The sequence below is a fragment of the Typopeltis vanoorti genome, chromosome 19 (assembly GCF_054136105.1).
Source record: "Typopeltis vanoorti isolate ZY-2024b chromosome 19, IOZ_Tvanoo_1.0, whole genome shotgun sequence".
NCBI lineage: Eukaryota > Metazoa > Arthropoda > Arachnida > Uropygi > Thelyphonidae > Typopeltis > Typopeltis vanoorti.
The window spans coordinates 16,690,091-16,711,437 of record NC_143567.1 but is presented as its reverse complement, the minus strand read 5'-3'; the positions used below and the strand labels follow the sequence as shown (position 1 = coordinate 16,711,437).

The window sequence follows — 21,347 nt, the reverse complement described above, 5'->3', positions numbered from 1 at the left end:
CCAGTCTCCTGTCAGGAAACCTGTAGTTGACAGTATTCCTCATGTGGTGAAGTTACTCAGAATGAAAGCATGACTTACAATAATGACATATACTTAGTGAAAGATATTTTCACAATTCAGTTTACATAACATATCACATTGAATCTCTGGAAATTGCCTTGCTTCACAACACTTGGCTCCCTTGACTTCTCAAGGAATCTGTGGACGTTATCAGTGGTATTGCCTAGTTGCTGTGCATCAACTTCATAATGATTCTAAAACAGTTTTATCTTTTTATCATAAGCTCTCAAGCATACTATAGAGGACAACTGATTGACAAATTTAAGGTAGTTTAGTGCACTTTGTCAGTGCTTATGCATATTTCTATTTTTAGTGGTGAATTTAATAGCAGCATATTTTCAAAAATATTTGTTGGTCAATTTTTGAGCATTTAATATGAGAACTTATGCAAATATGCTTATTCCTAAATTAAGTACTTGTTTTGTTGCCCATTTTGTACTTTATCATTAATTCAGTAGGTGTTGCACTTCATATGAATATTGCAGAAACATTCTGATGCATACTGCAGAACTTGCACATTTTCAGTATTGATGTTTGTCAGCTTGTGGAATTTCAGCCTTAAACTTTTTCACCTGGACTCTGATATAAGTTGTAATAACAGTGTTCAGGAAAGTGTTCCAAATCTACATAGCCAGTCTGCACTTCTAGTAACCTAGCTAACTCTCCTCTAAGTTCTGAAAAATTTGGACGTTCATTAGGATCAGTGAGCCAACAAGTACGCATAACTCGATACAGTTCTGGTCTGCAATGGTCAGGTCTTTCCATCACGTAGCCTTCCCTAACATACTGGATTACTTCTCTAGCTCCCATTCCAGGATAGGGTGTGGATCCTATAATGAAAAGTATATCATAATTTTACTTCCGATTTATGTTATTAAAAGATCCATTATAGTTCTGCATATTCCTAATTATAAATATATATAATATTGCATAATTAATAAATAACTGTCCCATGATAAAGGTAATGGAGAAAGTGAAGCAGGCTTAAAACTCATTTTTTTTTTACATTATCAATCTGAATGATGTTAACATCTAGTAATGACAATTACACTAAACTGAACCATGGTCATTAGTCAGCTTAGCAACCAACAGGCTAAATGAGTTCAATGGCAGTCTTCAGTTCCCTTTACCTTACCATACAACTGTTCTGTAATTAGAATTTTTTAAGTGGTATGAGAATGACATGAATGTTTGCAAAACTCTCGAAGTAAGAATGGAAATCATTGCCTGGCCTGAGACCACTTCATATTTATGAGACTTAACAGACACTAATTGTTTACTAGGGCAGGATTTCCCAATTATTTAACCTAGCCCACTCAGGTATAGATTGAATGTTTTTGATACCCAGCTAAGCATTGTCTAAAAATTTCCATATATCATGCAGCTTCAGGCTTTATTCTATTTTATTGTAGTAGTTTGATCAGGAAGATATGTAGAACTATTATTTTGTTTTGTTATACTAAATATACAACGTATATTTAGTATAACACTGGGTCAATGAGGCTGAAAAAAGGCAACCAAGTAAATTGGATGGTCTTTGGCTGAAGATCTAAGGATGAATGCTTCCAAATTTGTTGAGATTGGGAAAGTTTCTCAGGCAGATTCCAGGATTAGCTTTCATATTTGCAAAAATGAAACTGATGTTCTTCCTTAAAAATATCAAGTGCCACATGATTTAAATTACAAAAGACCATTATAGTAAATCCCAATTCTTACAATTTTTTTTAACGATAAGTAATAGTTTCAGTAATAACTAAATGCAAGTAAACATCCCAAACTAATCATTCCAAGTAGTGACCATTATTCACAAATTACTTTTCCTCCTACTTATATTTTTTGATAATAATGACAAACTCTAAAATGGAAGAAAACTCATGTTAAAAGTTAGGTGAAAATTCTAGAAATAAAAAATGTTTAATTTATCAAAATATATCATGCCCACTCATTTATTTTGACAATCTAATCCTTAAGCTTTTATCTGATATTATTTATGACTACAGTATACTTTTTAATAGTGATCAGTATTTAAGGATGCAGTCAAATGTATAAAACAGAATTGAACCCACAATATAACAGATTATTAACTGTAATAAATTTAGTTTAATCCTTTATCCAAGTGTGAGCAAACAAAGTTTGCCCCTGAAAGTATCTTCAGGACTGGGGTAAGGTGGTACAACACCGGGCAACTCGTTGCAAAGGTGGAGCAAGATAACATCACTCCTATCTCAGTGTCTCCCATAATGCAAAACGTCTCCTTGCGGATATGTCTAATGTTATGCATTAAGGGAAGGGCCACTACCCAGGCTAGTTTCAACCTTTATTGAGATCTCTTCAGTGGGAGCCAGGTCCAAGTGGAGATACCAGGCAGAAGCATTAGCAAGGTCATCTCTACCTATAGGAGTTTCCAAACGGTGTGCCACCTTTTTATTAAAGCTTTTTATTTTCTGCCTGGTATCTCCACTTCTGGGCGCCTGGCTCCCACTGAAGAGACCTCAAAGATTGAAACTAGTCTGGGTAGTGGCCCTTCCCTTAATGCATAACATTATACATGTCTGCAAGGAGATGTGTTTTGCATTATGGGAGATATTGAAATAGGAGTGATGTTAACTTGATCCACCTTTGCTACGAGTTTCCCGGTGTTGTACTACCTTACCCCAGTCCTGAAGATATTTTCAGGTGCAAACTTTGTTTGCTCACACTTGGATAAAGGATTAAACTAAATTTATTATAGTCTAACCAAGTGAAAAATAATAAACTTTCAACATCAAAAAAAAAAAATTACTAACTGCTTATCAACTTAAATTGGACACACAGCTGTGCACTTGATCATTTTTTATTTATTCATGATATTCAAAGATCCTGTTAGAGTTAAAAGCAGCTTTTGTAGTTATGATCAAGTGCAGTATAATCTGTGCAAACATCTGCACCTTTTGTGGATATTTTGCACTATTGCACATTGTAGACTTATTTGTGTTAGTAACAATTACTCATCAGTATCTTCCTGCAGTACTACTGTAGAAAATAATTAATATAATTACCTAGTGTGACAATTTCCCACAGAAGAATTCCAAATGCCCAGATATCTGACTTGACTGTAAAAATATTCATATATAGTGATTCTGGAGCCATCCATCGAATTGGAAGTGCACCCTACAGTAAAGGTAATGACATAAGGATAGATTACAATATATTACTGTATTTTAAAAATATTAATTATTAAATTTGCAATAAAGAAAGAAAGAAATCTTCAATTTTGGGAAAGGTATAAGAGTAAATATAGATATCAAATAATTAAAATTCATATTGCTGATTGTTGAGATATGAAATCTGTGTGCTAATATTCTTAATTTCTTGAGAAAAATGCAAAAATCAGGTAATGCTTTCATTGTGTAGAATTTATGGAGACAAAAACACACGTGCTGGATAATTCCTTTACTTTTAATTTAAAAAAAAAAAAAACTACACAAAAGTAAGCTAAATCTGACTGCTTTGTTAATTGTTTATAGAAGGAGTAATGCTGACAATAACCCCAATAAAGAAGATAGACATGTGAATGGTAGTTAATTTGAGGCATTCGGGATGAAATAGTGGCCAACAGAACTAAATATGCAATTGGTGGGTGATACACAAGACATGCATCAGCAAATTAATGCAACAAGCACAGGTCGAGTAATTATTATGGGGGATTTTAACTGCAGAGATATTGAGTGGAAAGAGAAAAGATCACATAGCAGAACAAAATGGAATTCATGCTGTTTCAACTAATTATCTTTAAGGTGACATAAGTGTCACCTTGTGCATAAGTAAAGTGTCCATGCTATGTCTGGTGAGAGTGATCATGCAGTATTGCCTTGGGAGGTAAAATTTGTGAGAATTAAGAAAGGGTTTATATGGAACTACAGGGTAGGTGATTATAGCAAATTTTAGAGGTGGATTACAGCCATCCCATGGCATATGAAATTGCAGGGGGAAAGATGTTAGCAGTGGCATGGAAGATTAATCAATGAGTATCTAAAGGGAGCAATGTCAGGAAGATAAACAAGGTAGGCATTAGATGGATGAGTAGCAGCAGTATTAGGCATGATCTGCAATATAAAAAAAAAAAAAATGTTATTGAGAATTTACAAGGAAAAAGGTGATCAGTAAACTCACCAGTAGTACAGTGCTCACCATCATAGAAAGGCTAAATCAGATTATGAGAAGACCTTAGCCAAGCAAGTCAAAGGATAACCAATATGAAAAATGAGGTTAATGAATGAAAGTAGGTATATTGGTGTCCAGAATCTAAGGATGAACATGATTTCTGAAGATTACAGTCACAAACCAATCACCTTGTGGCAATTTATATTACTAACTGATAAGGTTGCATAGTAAGCAGGTAGACATTCAAATTTTTGACTCGCATGCAAAGGGGTCACACGGTCGTGCTCAACAAGATAAAAGGCTATACTAAGCAAATTGTGTTTGAAGAAGGATCTTTTTGTGAAGGAATAAAGTTGCAAACTTGGATGTCTTGTAATGTTTCAAAGACATAATCTAGATGATTTCAAGAGGGGAAAGAATTATTGGAAAGCTTGAAGGCCACAGAATTACTGATAATGCCAGAGAGTATGGAACTTCACATAGGCTCTGGGCAGTGTTTCAAACTAATGAATGGGCTCCAGATTATTAAGGGTTGGCTTTGCTGTATCATGGAGCACAAAGACAGATTTTTTGGTTCTAACAGCAAAACATAATCAATGCCGTGGTGCATTGATTATGTTGTCTGCTTGCAAGTTGACTTGAATTGAGTAAACAGGTACGCAGATATCTCAACAATCTGTGACAAGTAGGCCTATATACCCCAAGGTCTGTCTGCGTCCCTTTATCCACAGCTCATTTTCAGTAATGTTGTATCAATAAAAATTGGACAATTTTGTTTTTATGTTGAGCCCATACACAGAGGTTGGTTGATAAACCTATGGTACATTAGTACCATGTATGGGTAGTGGGTCGGGAAAGGAGGTATTTGTTCACATTTGATTTAAATGACTGTGTGTTGTATTCCTTGGGGAAGATTGTTCCACAGTACAGCAGATGAAGGAGGGAAAAAAAAATTTTCTGTGGGTTTCAAGGTGCACTGTGAATGGATGTTGAGCAGCATCTGTATGTGTTCCGATGAGCTTAGTACTAAGTGGGGGAATTATTGATACTATTTCAGATGAACATTTTCCATGGAAATATTTGTAGAATACACTTTTTGCATAGACCAATTGTCTGTGCCAAAGTGGAGGGGTGGAGTGAATTGGTAAGAGATGGGCCATTAATAAGTAATTGCTCTCCCCTGTATTGAGTCAAACATTTTGAGGGAGCTTTTGGGGGCCCCCCATCTCATATATCAGAGCAGTATTCAATAGCTGGGCCCTGTTACTTTGCCCCTGAACAGCTGCTCAAGGGCGAAGTAATGTACTGAGCAAAAGAGAAATCCTAGTTTTTTAGAAGTTGAGGATGCCAGGGTAATTCCAAGAAGAGAAATCTCAAATTGTCTGAAAATTTGGGCATTGTCAAAAATAATACTAAGAGAAAATGGCTATTTTTTTTGAGAAATAAGATATTACTGGGTTTTATTACCATTGAAATAGGCTAATGTACTCTTTACAGATGAGTCATTTTAGTTTATCCTCCAATTCTAGATGACACTTAATCTGGCATGAAAGTGATACTTCTTACCATCGTGAGAATGTTCTTGAAAGGAAGAGCTACAGTAGTGCTGGGGTAATGGTGTGGGGAGGGACTATGATTGAACGATATTACAACAAAGTTCTCTGATGTCATGTTCAATTATTTTGTGGTACTGTAGGCAAAGAATTCATTTTTTATGAATGACAATGCCACACCACATCGCGCAAGAACAGTGGAGATACTACTAGAGATTACGTGGTCAGTGCACTCCTCAGATCTCAACCTCATAGAACATGTTTGGGATGCAGTAGGGAGATGCATTGCTGCTCAAAATTCCCTTCCAGAAAACAAATAAGGTTTTATCCCTGCTCTCATGGAGGAGTGGGCCAGTTTGCCTCAAGAACTCATCAATCACTTGGTGTTAAGCAAGGTCGAAGTTGTCAGAGCTTCATTGCAGTTCAAGGTGATCATATATCACATTTAACTGCATCCTTAGAAAATTTGTAACTTTTGCCAAAAACATACTGCAATTTAATTTGTACACATTTTTTGTGTAATATAATTTATTATGCCAGCAATAAATTTGTCCACATTTGGCTGCAGTCATGAAAATTTTTTCATATACAGTAAAAAATGTAGTTCTTTGGTTATTGCAGAATTAAATGCAAATACTGTTGTGGGTTTGGACAGGGTATTACATAAATGTGCAAAGGAAGAGGCGATGCCGCTTGGCTATTTAACTAAGTCTGAGCTCTAGTAAATTCCCTAGAGAGTGAAATAGTTTCTTTGCATAAAAGAGGTGCTAGGACTGTGCTACAAAATTACAAACCAATCACCATCTATGGAATGGTGGTAAAAGTATTGGAAAAGTTGGAATTAAGGAATGGGTGGATAAGAATGTGATACTCTGAGGGGCAACATAGGTTAAAGATCAGTCTTGCCTTAATAAATTACTAACTTTTTATAATAGTGACAGCGAAGTTTGGACAAGGGGAATAGCTACACAGTGATACTACTGGATTTTGCTAAGGCATTTGACAGGATACCCCATGCAATACATGATGCAGACACAAGAGTGGTTCATGGATAGATGAAAAGTAGTGTATGAAGGAGCAGAGTCCAAGATGAAGCAGGTGACCAGTGGTGTGCTGTAAGGCTCTATGCTTCAACCACTATTATTTAATTGGCTCATAAATGATAAATTATTTGAAGAGAGATATTCAGTTGTTTGCTGATGATGCAAATGAAGCACTTTCCAAGCAAAAAATCTGGTTCTCACACCCTTGTTGACCTCTTGTTCTTTTACCACTAGCCAACTGCTGATACATTTCCCTTGCATCAATCCTATAAAACTTTTAGTAACTTAAATACCATATCCACTCTTCTCACCTATGAACGAAGTTCTGCAAATCACAAACTTTCAATCTACCAATGTAGGAGCATTCCTTACACCACGAGCCAACTTAGTCACTTTTCTACCACTTTCTCATCTCCAAGGAAATCCAAGCAACAAGACCTGCACACAGTAATCCAAATGGATGTATTAATGCCTTATAAAGAGGAATAACTTCTTTATCCCTGTGTTAATGTGTCAATTATCAAGTTATTTTATGAGCTACCATCCAACTTAGCAATAAGTCCTCTGAACTTTAACTTTCTAACACCTATTCCATGCCTCATCAAGCTCCTGAAATATAGTTCCAACAATGTGGTACACAACTTGTAATCTTAATTCTAAAATGCATAACTTTACACTTTTTCCCAGTGAACTGATATCCATTATCCTTTTCCCATACTGCCAGCTTATTTAAATCATTATGCAAGTTCCCTGCATCTACTTAATTATTACATTACATTAGCCAGGCACTATCAGCCTGGGGGGGGGGGGGGCTTTTGGCCTCAAGCACCACTGGGCACAGTCCTCGGTGACTGTCTGCCACGTTCTGGTCTCCAGCCTGCAGGTCTTCCTTCTCCTGATCCGCCCATCTCTTTCTCTCTCTCCCTGATCAGTGTCAGGCCTCCCACGCTTGTCTCACAGTCCTTTTGGGGCCCATACAGTACAGGTGCCCCAGCCACTGAAGACTCTGGGCTCGCAGCTCCATCAAGACGTCTGCTGAGTTGTATAAAGCATGTATGGCAGCTCCTCCGGACTCCGTCTGCCATTACCCCTCCATAGATACATCATAGCATCTTGTTCTCGAATATGCTCAGGTGATCGGCTTGTCTTGCCGTAAGAGTCCACACTTCAGCACCATAGAGGAGAACAGGCCTGATCAAAATCTTGTATAGTCCCACCTTTGTAGTCCAAGACAGCAAGCGCGAGGCGAAAGGGGAATGCACCTGGTAATAGGCCACATTCGCAGCATTTACCCGATTCTGGACATCAGCCTCAAAAGAACCCAAGCACCTTCACCCTCTTAAACTGTGCAGCTCCCTCAGGATCTTGAGCAGCATGGTGACGCATAAAAAGGTATTTTGTCTTCTCAGCATTTATTTTCAGACCAACTTCTTCAATAGCAGTAACCAATGCTACCACGTCGTCCCGTTGATGCACCATAACATTCAGGTCGCCAGCCTAGCCAAGAATCCTAACTTGCTTCAAACCGGTCTGTACTTGAAAGGTCACTTTCTGCTTTCACTCTTGCTCTCGAACCAGCTACGCACACCTGTGCCATTTTTCAGAGTTTTCGAGGAATTCCCAGCTCTTCTAACACCTGCCATATTTTTGGGTGTATCATTGAGTCATAGGCTTTAGAAAAGTCCATGAAAATATTATGAACTTACCAGGTTATATTCCCAGCACTTTTCAAAAACTTGGCGCAGCGTGAAGAGTTGGTTTATTGTAGAACGGTTCCTCCTGAAACCCATCTGGTAGTCACCAAGGTACTCTCTTGCATATGGGGTGAGGTGCATTACCATGATGTTAGACAGCACCTGGTAGCCAGTCAACAGCAGTAGGATCCCCTATAGTTGCCACATTGAGTCTTATCTCCTTTCTTATATACTGGGGTGATCAGTGACTCCTTCCACTTATCCGGCAGCTGTTCTTCTCACCAGATCATCAAGATAAGCCAGTACAGCTGCTCCAGCAGGACATCCCTACCATTCTTCAGGAGCTCCGCTGGTATGCAGTCCACTCCTGGAGCCTTATTATTTTTCAGCATGCGGATAGCAAGAGTAATCTCACTAAATGTCGGCTCTTCAATAAATGGCTCAGCCGTTTGATTATTACGCTACCCAAATCTGTCAATGAGTTCAAGAAGAGATTGGGGGGATAGCTTGGGTCTCCTGACTCAACTCCATAGAGATGCCTGTATAATAATAATGCTAGCCTGATTTCTGGTGAAAAAAAAAAAAGGAATCAAAATTTTTTTTTTTTTTTTATATACATAAGTGTTTTTTTTCCACTGGAGATCAGGTTAGTATAAGTAATTAACAAAGCAGTTAGATTTAGCTTTTTGTGTAGTGTCATGCATCTTGTCTTGTACATATGTATGTTTTCCTGATGATGACATTGATATAAGATACTGTAATGTCAGTGTCATTAATTCTAAGTAAAAGAATTTCTCTGACATGCATGCTTTTTATCTCCATAAATTCTAACCACAGTGTAACCTTGAAAGAAAGGAATAGTAATGCTTTCTTTGTGCAAGAAAATCATCCTGACAAAATATACCATATGAAACAAAGTAGTTAGATTTTATAACTGAAATAGGTCAAGGAAATAACCATTTCACTAAGTCTAAAACAAAAATAAAATCCTAAACATTACATTTATACTTACATACAAATCATGGTTAAAACTTTGATTTGTACACAAATACTGATGTAGGTAATCTGCTGGTCATTTGATTCAGAGAAGTTTTAACATGGGACCCCACCGACCACGAAACTTAAATTCTACAGTTTCTGTTCCATCCAAAGATTGTGTATATATATATATATATATATATATATATATATATATATCAGTGTTTTAAACTAGACAGAGCTACACAGAAATATTTACGATGTTAAAACCTGTTTTTCTTATAAGACACATCAGAATTCGAACATTTCACTGGTTTACTAAATTTAAAATTTATACATGACAAATTGATTCTTGAGAATAAACAGTTTTTTTGTGGCATCTATAATCAGAGGGATTGGTTTTCCTCCACCATGGCAATGTTTATTCTGCTTTGCACCCTACACACTCTCTAAATGTGGGTAAGTGTTCTTACTCACCACCTCCCCCCACATAAAAAAAGTGTTTGCACTGCTGAAGAATACTTTATCACAATAGTTTAAAAAAAAATCATTTTGAACTTGATAATTGTAACTTATAAAAAATGTTATAACACTTGAAATCCTGAGGGTTGGTAGTGGAATAATAATGTACAAGAAGCAGTGACAGCGAAGAGGAAGGCAAAACAGAAGTGGAAGAGGACAGAGAGAACAAGAAGCGAAGAGCGTTGTGGTGCAGTCGAAGGCCATGGCATATCAAGATCTGTTTGCTCAATTAGAAATAAAGCAGCAAAGGACATCTTACATGTGAGGCAGATCGAAGAATATTATGGAGGGATGTGGACATAAGAAACAGATGGAGAATATACTTTGAGAGACTTGAATGAGGAAATTACAAGAACTCACAGAGGGGATGGTGCAGAACATCAATAGAGTGGAAGTGAAGGAGGCCATGAAGAGAATGAAGAATGGAAAATCAGTGGGCCCAGACAGCATTCCACGGGGAGGAAGAGGGAATTGACCTGCTCATGAAAATTTGCCAACTGAAAAATATACCTGAGGAATGGAGGGAAAGTACTCTTGTCCCCATCTACAAAGGTAAAGGGGATGCACAAGACTAAGAATTACAGAGGAATAAAGTTGATGTTCCACACAATGAAAATCCTTGACAGGGTTATTGAGGAAGGAAGTAGAGATTGCAAAGGAACAATATGGCTTCATGCCTGGCAGATGATGGAAAAGTTTCGAGAGAAACAACAGGAGCTACATCTGGTGTTGGTGTACGATAGAGTGCCAAGGCAAGAAGTCTGAGGGTGAAGAAGGTACCGGAGAAATATGTCAGGTTGATGCAGGAGATGTACAGAAATGTGAAGATAAGAGTTCGGACCCATCTGGGAAAGACAAAGTTTTCAAGTAACACTTGGCTTGCATCAAGGGTCAGCATTAAGTCCGTTTCTGTTTAATATTGTGACGGAGGAAGTGAGAGAAAACGTGCCTTGGACAATGCTGTATGCAGATTCAAGAGAAGAAGTTGCAGCTAAACTGGAAAGATGGAGGAAAGTACTGGAAGATAGAGTATGTGTGTTGCAAAGTGGACGGCAGCTAGGAGACAGATCTGGAGCTGGAAGGGAATGTCATCAGGAAGGCGAGGTGACTTTAGACACTTAGGTTCAACAGTGGAAGAAGATGGAGAGAGATGGCTGGACTACCGATCAATCTGAAAGGCAAAATCTATAGGACAGTAGTGAGGCCAGCTATGACGTATGCTATGGAAACTGTGGCCCTGAGGAAAAATAACAGTAGGTTGGAGGTAGCAGAGATGAGAATGCTTAGGTGGATGTGGTGACCAGAAAGGATCGTCTGAGAGATGACTATGTGATGAGAACAGTGAAAGTTATGAACTTAGGAGCAAAAATACAGGAGGCAAGGGTGAGATGGTTTGGTCATGTGATAAGGAGGAAATGTGGGCAGCCAAAGAAGAGGACTAGAATGAAGAACTTGGATGTGAAAGAGGCTCATCATTAACAGCAACCCCACTTAAGTGGGACAAGCTGCAGAAGTAGTAGTTAAACACTTGCACAAACAGTACATCAAGTTCTAAAGGAATCATTTTGAAAGGGACAATATGAAACAACTAAATCTTCTTAACTTAGACAAGACAAAAATACAATCCAGAAATGTTCAAATAATGCATTATTTTCCTATGATGAAAGATGCTATTGTTGGATTCTGAATATATAGAGATTGGAGTAATTATTTGCTTCAGAATCCAACATGATCTTCCATCACAAAGGCTAGACTTGTAAATATTATTTAATGTAAACAACTTATTTTACAAATTAATATTCATATAACTACCTTAATTTTGTCTAATATTTAATCAAGATATGTATTAATAATGAAAAGACTTTAATATTATAAGAATTTGATAATTTAACTGCGCATTACTTGAAATGTAAATATTCTCTACTTATTCCTATTTGTACAAATTTAACGTTATGTAATAGTTTTTTGTTGTCATGGAAACGTATGTTAGATAGCTTGCACGTTTTGGAACACCACATGAGGAGAAGGTTTATTGAAAAGAGTTTTAGAAAGAAATCACGGGAAGAACAGATATATAAGCGATGAACGCTGAAATTATTAATTAATTGAGAGAGGGAGAGGATTGGCATTAGGTTGGAATCGGAGCATTCGGGAATCACAGTGCGATAATAGTGAGTCGGCAAGTCACTCAAGCATCTAATAAAGTCTACTAGTCGAGAAGCAGTTAGCTAATAAGTTGCAGAATAACAATTATAGCTACGGAAAACAGCTGAGAGACTATTAATTAGCCTAGCGATACTTGAATTGAGATATAATTTCAGGGCCGACCTGACAAGAACACAGAATCTTGAAATAAAGCATCGAGTAACTAGGGAATAGTAGAGGCTGTAAAATTGAAGTTAAGAATTAACTGAATGCAGGAAGAATGAACAGCTGTGCATATAAAACCTCAAGTTAAGGAATTATTGTGTATTGCCTTAATTCATAAGTGATCAGTAGTATTTCATGCAAGAACGTTTGTTTATGTGTATAGTGACCCACGATTAATCCAGTTATTGCTTAGAAGAATTATTTTAATGAGTGCCATATACTGTTTACGTAGGTGAAGAAAAAAGATTATCGGTAAGATTATTCCAACACACAGAAGTGTGAGAGTTTCATCCTAGAATTTCCTTATACTAACACTAACTATTGCAGAAATTTATAAATGTTTGCTTGTGAAGAGGTATTACTGCAATTTTTATTGTATTTAAAACTTAAAGAACTATGAGATATTGATGTGAATGATCATTAAGGAACTTTATTAAATAGCTAAAAGGAACTGTGAGAAGCTATATTACAGATAACAGAATTACCATTGTCTGAGTTTGCATGACTTTATTATCAGAAAGGCTGATGTGTTTATAATAACAACTTGTTTAGTATTTTGATCTTAAGTGTATAATTTGTGATTATAAAATTAAATGTTTGTTTTTGTTAATCAAAAGTTGTATTTTGCCTGAATCTCTTTTACTGCACCAGTCATAAAATATTCGAACCAAAGCGGGTGAATTAAGTTAGTTAAATATACTCGGCCAGTATATATATTAAAGAGAAATCGTTGAGGATTGATTTATCTTCAATTCTTGAACTAATTCAGATATAGAGTGGTGCAGTCTATAAATATAAATTTTCTCTATATTTGTATTAGGAATCAACTAGCAACTATTTTTTAGGTTAAGAACATTGTAATAACTAAATGCCGGATCCAAAGTATAGATTGAGACGAAGTAGGATCCAACACTATGACTCCACTCTGATGTTTAAAGTTTCCTTTCTTTCAGAGTTATAGGGTAATTGCATTCATTTTATTAAACCAACAATAAATCACATTGAGGTCATCATTTGGAGTATATATAAAGGGAGAAGATGCGTTGCAGTACATATATGCTGAAGTCAAAACCTAATTTGGTCATCCATTAACACTACCGCCTGAACTTTTTTCACTAAAGATCTACTACATCAAAACTAGAACTTTCACAGATAAATTAGAACAAAAAAAAGGGTTGATGGTAACCAATATATGAAATTATTTCTTACTGTCCTAAAGTGAGGGTTTCTTGTAGAAAGGCTTATGGATTTAAGGATCCTTGGCATTCTGAGTTTACAGGAAACCTACACATTCATCAGCAGTCACCCTCCCCCCCTTCCCAGCAGTATGAGATTATCAAAACCCTATATATATATATATATATATATATATATATATATATATAAAAAAACAGCAAAATTAATCACTTCTGATAACAGTGCCCTAACCACTAAATTTGACCATATCCTCAACATTTTCTTATCTAATGACTACAATCCCCAAAAAATATGAAACCCTATATAACTGCAACCCCTGCTTCAGAGCAGAGATTACTCAAAATCTATCAGCATTCCATATACCTGGGGCACATCTGAAAAATTGACAAAAATCCTAAGGAAATATGATCTTACAACCACTTTCAGACCACAAAGTTAGCATCTCTGATCTGCTGCGTCCCTTGCAGTTGCAAACAGGCAGGACAGCCCATATCAAAACAGCTGAATACAAGGATTACATCCAACAGCCACTCAGCACTTGCTGCCCATACTTTGGACACTCACTGCAGGATATGCTGGAAGAAGACCACTCTATTACACTGCAGCAAATATATATAATATGAAAAACTCTTCCTCAGATATCTGCCTCAGCCCCTAAAAAACTTCACAAACCTCAAACAAATGTGGAAAGAATACATTCTAAGATCAATGGCCAAGACTACCCAATTTAGCCGACTAGGCTTGACTTCTGTTGCCCTCATTTGGCTAGTGTTAGTGCCTGCATGTACATATTTTTTTCTGTGATCCCTGATGATAGCAATGTAACATTGTTATCATCAATCAAATATTAGAAGCATATTCAAAAATGAAAATGATGAATCAGAATTCTGTAGTGATATTTAGCAAATGTGTTAGTTAATGAAAACAAAACCTTACCTTTGTTTTTTGTTCATATACCTGACAGTCTGCATCCTTCATACTACGTGATAGACCAAAGTCAGCTACTTTGCATACATTGTTGTGATCTACCAACACATTGCGAGCTGCCAGATCTCTATGCAATATCTGCATAAAATATAAGGAAGAATTACCTTCTTAAATCTAGATATACATGTATAAGTGGCCGATAAAATAATCAGATAAAAAAATAATTCAGAATTTTAGGAGGGGTCAAACCTCTCATTACTGTCATCTGACCACAGCATTAATTCAATTTACTGGTTAGTTAACTGAAAGTCAGATAAATTGATAAATTTATCAATCATTTTAGTGTACAACATTGTAATTCTGACAAATTTTGTCATGGTATTGATTTTTTTTTTTTTTTTTTGTTAAACATTGATTAGCATGCTGACATAATTGGCCAAGGGTTTAAATTTCATTATGGGCAGGAATGCGTTCGGGTGGTAATAGATGCATTTTAATGAACAGTGCTGAAATCACCATCCTGCTTATTATAGGTTTGAACTAGATAATTTAATCTTATCCCACTTATAGTACTAAACCTACAATAGACTTGTACTTTTTATAAACTTTAACTCCAATTTAGGAGATCCCTATATTACACTGATAAATAGTCTACCTCCAGAAGAAGCTGCTAACCCTAGGGTTGAGGCCCCCCCCCCTTTTTTTTGTACAAAATCAAAGTATATCAACACACAGTATAGTTGTAAGAAAAAAACAACCAAGATAATATAGTTATGTTAGACACTGAAATGTTTTAATACCATATTACATAAGCAAGTTGTTATTTTAGAAACAACGAATATCAATCAAGCTCTTAGGTTGCTTGAAATGTTTTCATATCTGTTTTCTACTGGGATACACATTTCTGTGATATTGTATTGTAATATAGTGATAATATTTTTCTGCAGACCTGTACACATAATTGTTTAAAAGGTTAAGGTAAGGAGATCTAGGTGGCTATGGATCATCTGATGCAGTGCAGCACTGAAGATGTGTTTCCTAATTAAAGATGCTCACTGAACATGTACAGTCCCATTAACGTTTAATCTCCTCCCTCCACACACACATTTACTGAAAACCAAACATGAAAATTCAGTAAACTTGTATAAGAGGATTTTCATTAGACCATGCTCATGACTAATATTACACATACACACCAGTTCGATTAAACATTGCTTAATGCAAAAATAAAATGCATGTCATTATTTGCAAATAGGTTGACCTAAGTTCTTACCTTTTTAGCTTCTCCCATCAAATGTTGTATTGTGGTTGTCTTGGTTACAGATAAATCCTGATCCATTTCCCCCTGGTACCTTCCATCATATTCTTTATTTAATAAAAGTATTTACATGTATGCATGAAAATACTTTTATGAAAAAGAATTGCGAGGTAGTATGTGATGGAAGGTACCAGGGGGAAATGGATCAGGATTTATCTGTAACCAAGACAACCACAATACAACATTTGATGGGAGAAGCTAAAAAGGTAGGGAGGTAACTGAAGGAGACTGAGATAATTGAATTACAAGTGATCATTTTGAAAGGATATATAGCATGCAGATGAAGATATTGCAGTAATAAGAAAGGCAAGGGCTGATGTGGAGGTTAGACATAGGATATTACAGAACATTGATGTGAATATAATTATGAAATTAGATGAGCTGATATACCAAGTATTACAAGAAGATGCTGGGAAGAATTGATAGTGCCTTTGACTGCACTGTTTAATTTAATATAAGTCTCAGTTCTTGATTGGTCCCAAGGGGATGGAAAAAAGGAAAATAATTCCATTGCATAAAGGAAGCTCCAAGCGGTAGTAAATTATCAATTGTAGGAGGTAAATATGACTTCTCCATTGCTCCCACTGACACGACCCTCAATAAAGGTCGAAACTGGTCTGGGTAGTGGCCCTTCCCTTAATGCATAGCATTATACATGTATGCAAGGAGACGTGCTTTGCATTATGGGAGATACTAAGACAAGTAGTGATGAGAGCTTGGTCCACCTTTACCACGAGTTGCCTCAGATGCAAACTTTGTTTGTTTACACTTGGATAAAGGATTAAACTAAATTTATTATAGTCTAACCAAGTGGGAAAAAAACTTCTGACACTTGAAGGACTTTCATAGGGTTGATGCAGGGGAAATATTTCAGCACTTGGCTAGAAGAGACTGAACAAGTGATCACCCCCCCCCCCCCGGAAGTTGGGTAAGAGTGTTGTTAACAATGCTTGGAGAGTGTTGAATGAATGGAATGGGTTGCCTGAGTCAGCTGAGTCGTTTGGTACTGGTTTCAAGGAGAGGGATGATAAACGTTGTGTTGATAGTTTGGGTCTCCCATGATATAGTCTTAAGACTATATCTGCAAGATTTTGCTAAAGCATTTGATAGTATTGATAGAGAAACATGGATTCCTGACATACATTTCTCTGATTATTTTCACATATTTAAAAGTGGTGTTATGTAATAAGTTTTGTGATAAGGTCTGGTGTTAGAGGGTTTTGTATTTAACAAAGTCATTGATTGGATTATTAGAAAAGTTACAGGGGTAAGAATTACTAGATTATGCACATAACAGTCTTGATATCATCAAAATACAATGCTATAAAAAAAAATCAGAAGACTTCTGAAATGGTTGGTCTTAAAGCAAATGACAGACAAAAGTCACCAACCCTCTTAATTGATTTTAATTTCTTTATGACATCCAGTAGAAGAAGTTGCGAATATAGATCTTTAAAGTTGAATTGACAGGGATATAATGTGAAACACTAACAAAAGGTAATACTGTACTTCTTTCAGTAAATTACATAATAAATATGGAAATCATCTAAATATCATAACAAAACGAAAAAGAGCTTCAATAGCAATATTTAGGCCATTTTACGTGGATCAGAGAAATGGAAACAACCCAAAAACAGAAGCTAAATTCAGTCTGCATAAAATATTTTGGTCCTATATATAACACACACTGCCTTATGAGCTTACTGAGTGGGGGGGGGGGGGGAGGAAAAAAAAAAAAAGGGCACATGCTGAGAATGGATAGAGAGATTTTGAGTGTGGCTTTGACATGGATCCCAGAAGAAAAAGGGGAAGGCTTATATAACCTGGCAGAGCTGAATTGATGGCTGAGATCTATCTGGAAGAAACGAATCTCAACCTTATGTTCCATAATGCACAAAGTGTATGGATTTCGTCAATCTAGATCCACAGGAGATCTCTGCTCTACATTACTCACCTCTGAGCAAATGCCATGGAAAAGTCTGGAGAAACCTGAAGATGCAATGAAGAATCATTTGACTATTCTGGCATTGTGGACTTCTCAGCAAACTGCCATCTTATGTTTCCCATCTTTCCTTTGCCAGTTTTCTTTCTTCAGATTTTCCAGTTAATGCAGGTGTTCCTCAGGACTGTTATTTCACTAACCCTTTTTCCTATCTTATATATATAAATGATCTGCTCATGCTGACCTGAAACCCTATTCACAGTTTTGTTGAAAGCACTCTCCATTCATGTGATAAACCTTGAAAGTGCTCAGACATCAAGCCTCAACATCATCTATAATAAGTATCTTAAACACTGATCTTCACATATCCAGAAATGGGACAACAACCTGATCATCTTAAATGCTTCCAAAACACAGTGTTTACTATTTTCTTGTCCAAAAAGAACTTAGTTCATTTCTGATAATGCTCAACTTAATAAACAAGATAAGATCATTCTTCTTAGACTGACTCTTACTCCTCGTTGTTCCTGGCATAATCACATCACTTTTACAGTAGCTTCAGCTTCCAAGAAACTTTGTATACTTTTCACTCGGGACACTCTTGCCAGTTACTTACTCTGCATCTAACCTTGAAATCCCACTCACGTTTGGAGTGGTGCACCTAAGATTTCTCTAAAAATTCTTAATGCAATCCGGAAGTGTTAAAGTTAATTGATGACCCTCTATTACGCTCAGAGTTTTTGCATGACCATGGAACTGCATCCATTATCCCTCTTATTTCTGCTAAACCTATAGAAACACGAGTAGCAGCTACCCACAAATCCTTGTGCAGTTGAACTGCAGACTCAAACCTATTACCCCCCATTCCCAAGAACTACACAACCTCCAGCTCTTTAAGAATATCAGTATATTAGTTTACTCTTGATCCAAGCCCACATGACATTTATTTACTATAGGCACTGTGACTTCATGTCTGAAAGTGATTTACACACACATGCAAAATTAAATAAGCATGTTTCAGTGTATGCTTTATTTTTTTTTATTATTTTAGTCACTAGCTTATAAATCATACGTTTGCTAATCAAAACTGAATATATATATATATATATATATATATATATATATATATATATAGGCAAAGGCATAACTATCAACTTACCCCTTTGCTGCTGATATATTCCATACCCGTAGCTGCATGGTAAGCAAACAATGTCAGATCTCTAGAAGAAAGAGTGAGCATGCTTTGGGCATGATTGTAGTATTTCCGGTGAAAACGGTGATCTCTGAGGTAAGTCAATAATTTTCCTTTAACTACATATTCCAGAATGACATAATAAGGTTCTGAAATAAACAATAACTTAGTGAGTTTGCATTTTTAATTAAGTGTAATAGCAGAGATGAAGCAAAAGTGACTCGCTTGAAAATATAATTTCTAATGTGTTAAAATAATGAATGCCGTCTTTGAGAGAGGAGAGTTTAATAACGTACTACATTTGGTACAGAAATGAGGCTTCAACTTTAGTTTCATCAAAGAGATTACGTGAATCCATTATTATTATTCCTGATACCTCCAAGGAGTCCGAAGACTCATCGCGGGAGGGCATCTACAACTGTCTCTACACCTTACCTCTACTACGAATCAACGCCATCTACCGCCCGCCTCCAACACAACTAGTAATTTTTGTCTGTAAATTGCGTGTGTTCTGAAGGGCCGATTTGTATGTATGCGGGATGAAAAACCCTGCTACCGCCGTATGAGATCGGCTAACTCACATTTGACTGAAATCGACCAGATAAAGATTCCTCCCGTCGCGACGAGAATCGAACTTAGGACTATTCCAATTGAAGGGCGCAATGTACCGTCGTTCTTCCAATTGCGCTACGGAGGCACTATTTTCTTTAAATTCAACTTGCCAAGAAATTACACTTGCTTAAAGGATGAAACAAGAATGTAAGTGCACGATATATCTTCACGCTTAGGCTAGTTACTTGTAAGTAGAGGCTGATGACTTTGCATTATGGGATACTAAGGCAATTGATGTAAAAGAACAATACTATGCATTAGTGGGAAGGCCACTACCCAGACTAGTTTTGAACCTTGAGGTCTCATCCAGTGGGAAACAGACTCAGAGGATTCTCACTAGGATTGAAAAAATGAAGGTCAGCCCAACTGCGATTGGTAACTTGGCAGAAACATACAAGAATTTAATGAAGAGTCGATAGTTGCACTTTCTTTTGGTTATACAGTATAATCTCAAAAACAAAAGTTTTCCACTTTGGTATTCACTAACAATATATGTGACATCTCAAAGTTGCATTCTGTTGTGGCAGTAGGCTGGCTGCTTCAATAATGTCCATCTCCCTCATAACTTAGATCACGGTGTGTTACTTGTTGGGCAATCTAAGCACTTGATTTCCTCTTTCCAAATATTTCAGATTTTGCAGTGTTGTTATGCCATGTATTGGTATCATTAAATATAACTGATTTTTAATTTATGTACACCAATTTCAACATGCCAGATTGTTCTCTCTAAAATGAAGCCTCTTATGCTTCTGAGCACCTGCAGGTGATAAACAGTGGCTATGTAGAGCCCTTTTCATTCATAATTCAAGGTCACTCCAAAAAGACCATTATAGGTTCGATTCAATTCTGGTCATCAACTAAAGGAACGTATAATATTTCTACAGCCCATTCTAAAGTTTATCAATCTTTGGTACAGGCAAATAGGTTTTCCCTCCCACTGCACAACTCAATGTTTTAGACAATAATATATATGTCTCTGATCTTGTCTCTGGGTTGCAATCTCATCCTGGGCATACATATTTGTGAATGCCTTTATGTATTAGATGCAATTCATCACCCTGCTAACTGGAATCGAAGTTGTTTGCAAAAGTGATCAGTTCGCCGAGTTATTTCTGGTCCATAGGGAATCCAAATTATTACTCCCAACTCCCCTGCAGTAATTCTTTTTATGGCTGTTACGTTGGCAATGTTCGTGTATTGGAGGAAAATACTATTTCAGATGTAATAATATCCCTTAATAATTCTAATGATAGATTGCATTTCACTACTCAGTACGAATAAAAACTCCATAAACATTATGCACCTGATACTCAAAACACCAGGAATAATATCAATACGAAAAGTTATTATAAACTAATGTAGGGATTGCCTACAATTTGATTCATACCATTCCTACTATGGAAAAAAAAAAAATCTATTGGACTCTCCCAGTTCATTTAAAAATGCTTTCGGCATCGGGCGAGTGAATAAAAGCAGATTTTCTTAAACCGAGGTACCCCCAACTTGACTGCGAAAAAAGAGCTGCTACCCCTCGAGTTAAAATCAATAAATATTCTCATAATAAATTTCTATACATAAGCTATAAAACATAGCTAAGTATTCTGATTATGAGGTCTTCATTAGTCATTCAAAATTACCAAATCACCTAAAAATTATAGACAAAGCAATCCACGAAATTCTACAGTGTTATTTATGACATTCCCTGTCAACCAAATTGCAACGCCATCTACGATTAGATCTCTAGACCCCCCCTCCCCATATGCGAACATCGCTGCGACTGATATATGCCTATTCCC

At 36.5% G+C, this 21,347-nt stretch overlaps 1 protein-coding gene across 1 annotated transcript in view; it reads right to left on the bottom strand.

Moving 5' to 3' along the window:
• Positions 1-618: 618 nt before the first annotated feature.
• Positions 619-21,347, bottom strand: part of LOC150095881 (tyrosine kinase receptor Cad96Ca-like) — a 110,380-nt gene continuing 89,651 nt past the window's right edge. Inside the window, exons 6-9 of the mRNA XM_090409555.1 lie at positions 18,907-19,088; positions 14,497-14,625; positions 3,099-3,210; positions 619-890 (exon numbers count right to left, since the gene is read on the bottom strand). Of these exons, the coding sequence (XP_090265681.1) occupies positions 619-890; positions 3,099-3,210; positions 14,497-14,625; positions 18,907-19,088 (695 nt within the window). The remainder of the gene's footprint in view (positions 891-3,098; positions 3,211-14,496; positions 14,626-18,906; positions 19,089-21,347) is intronic.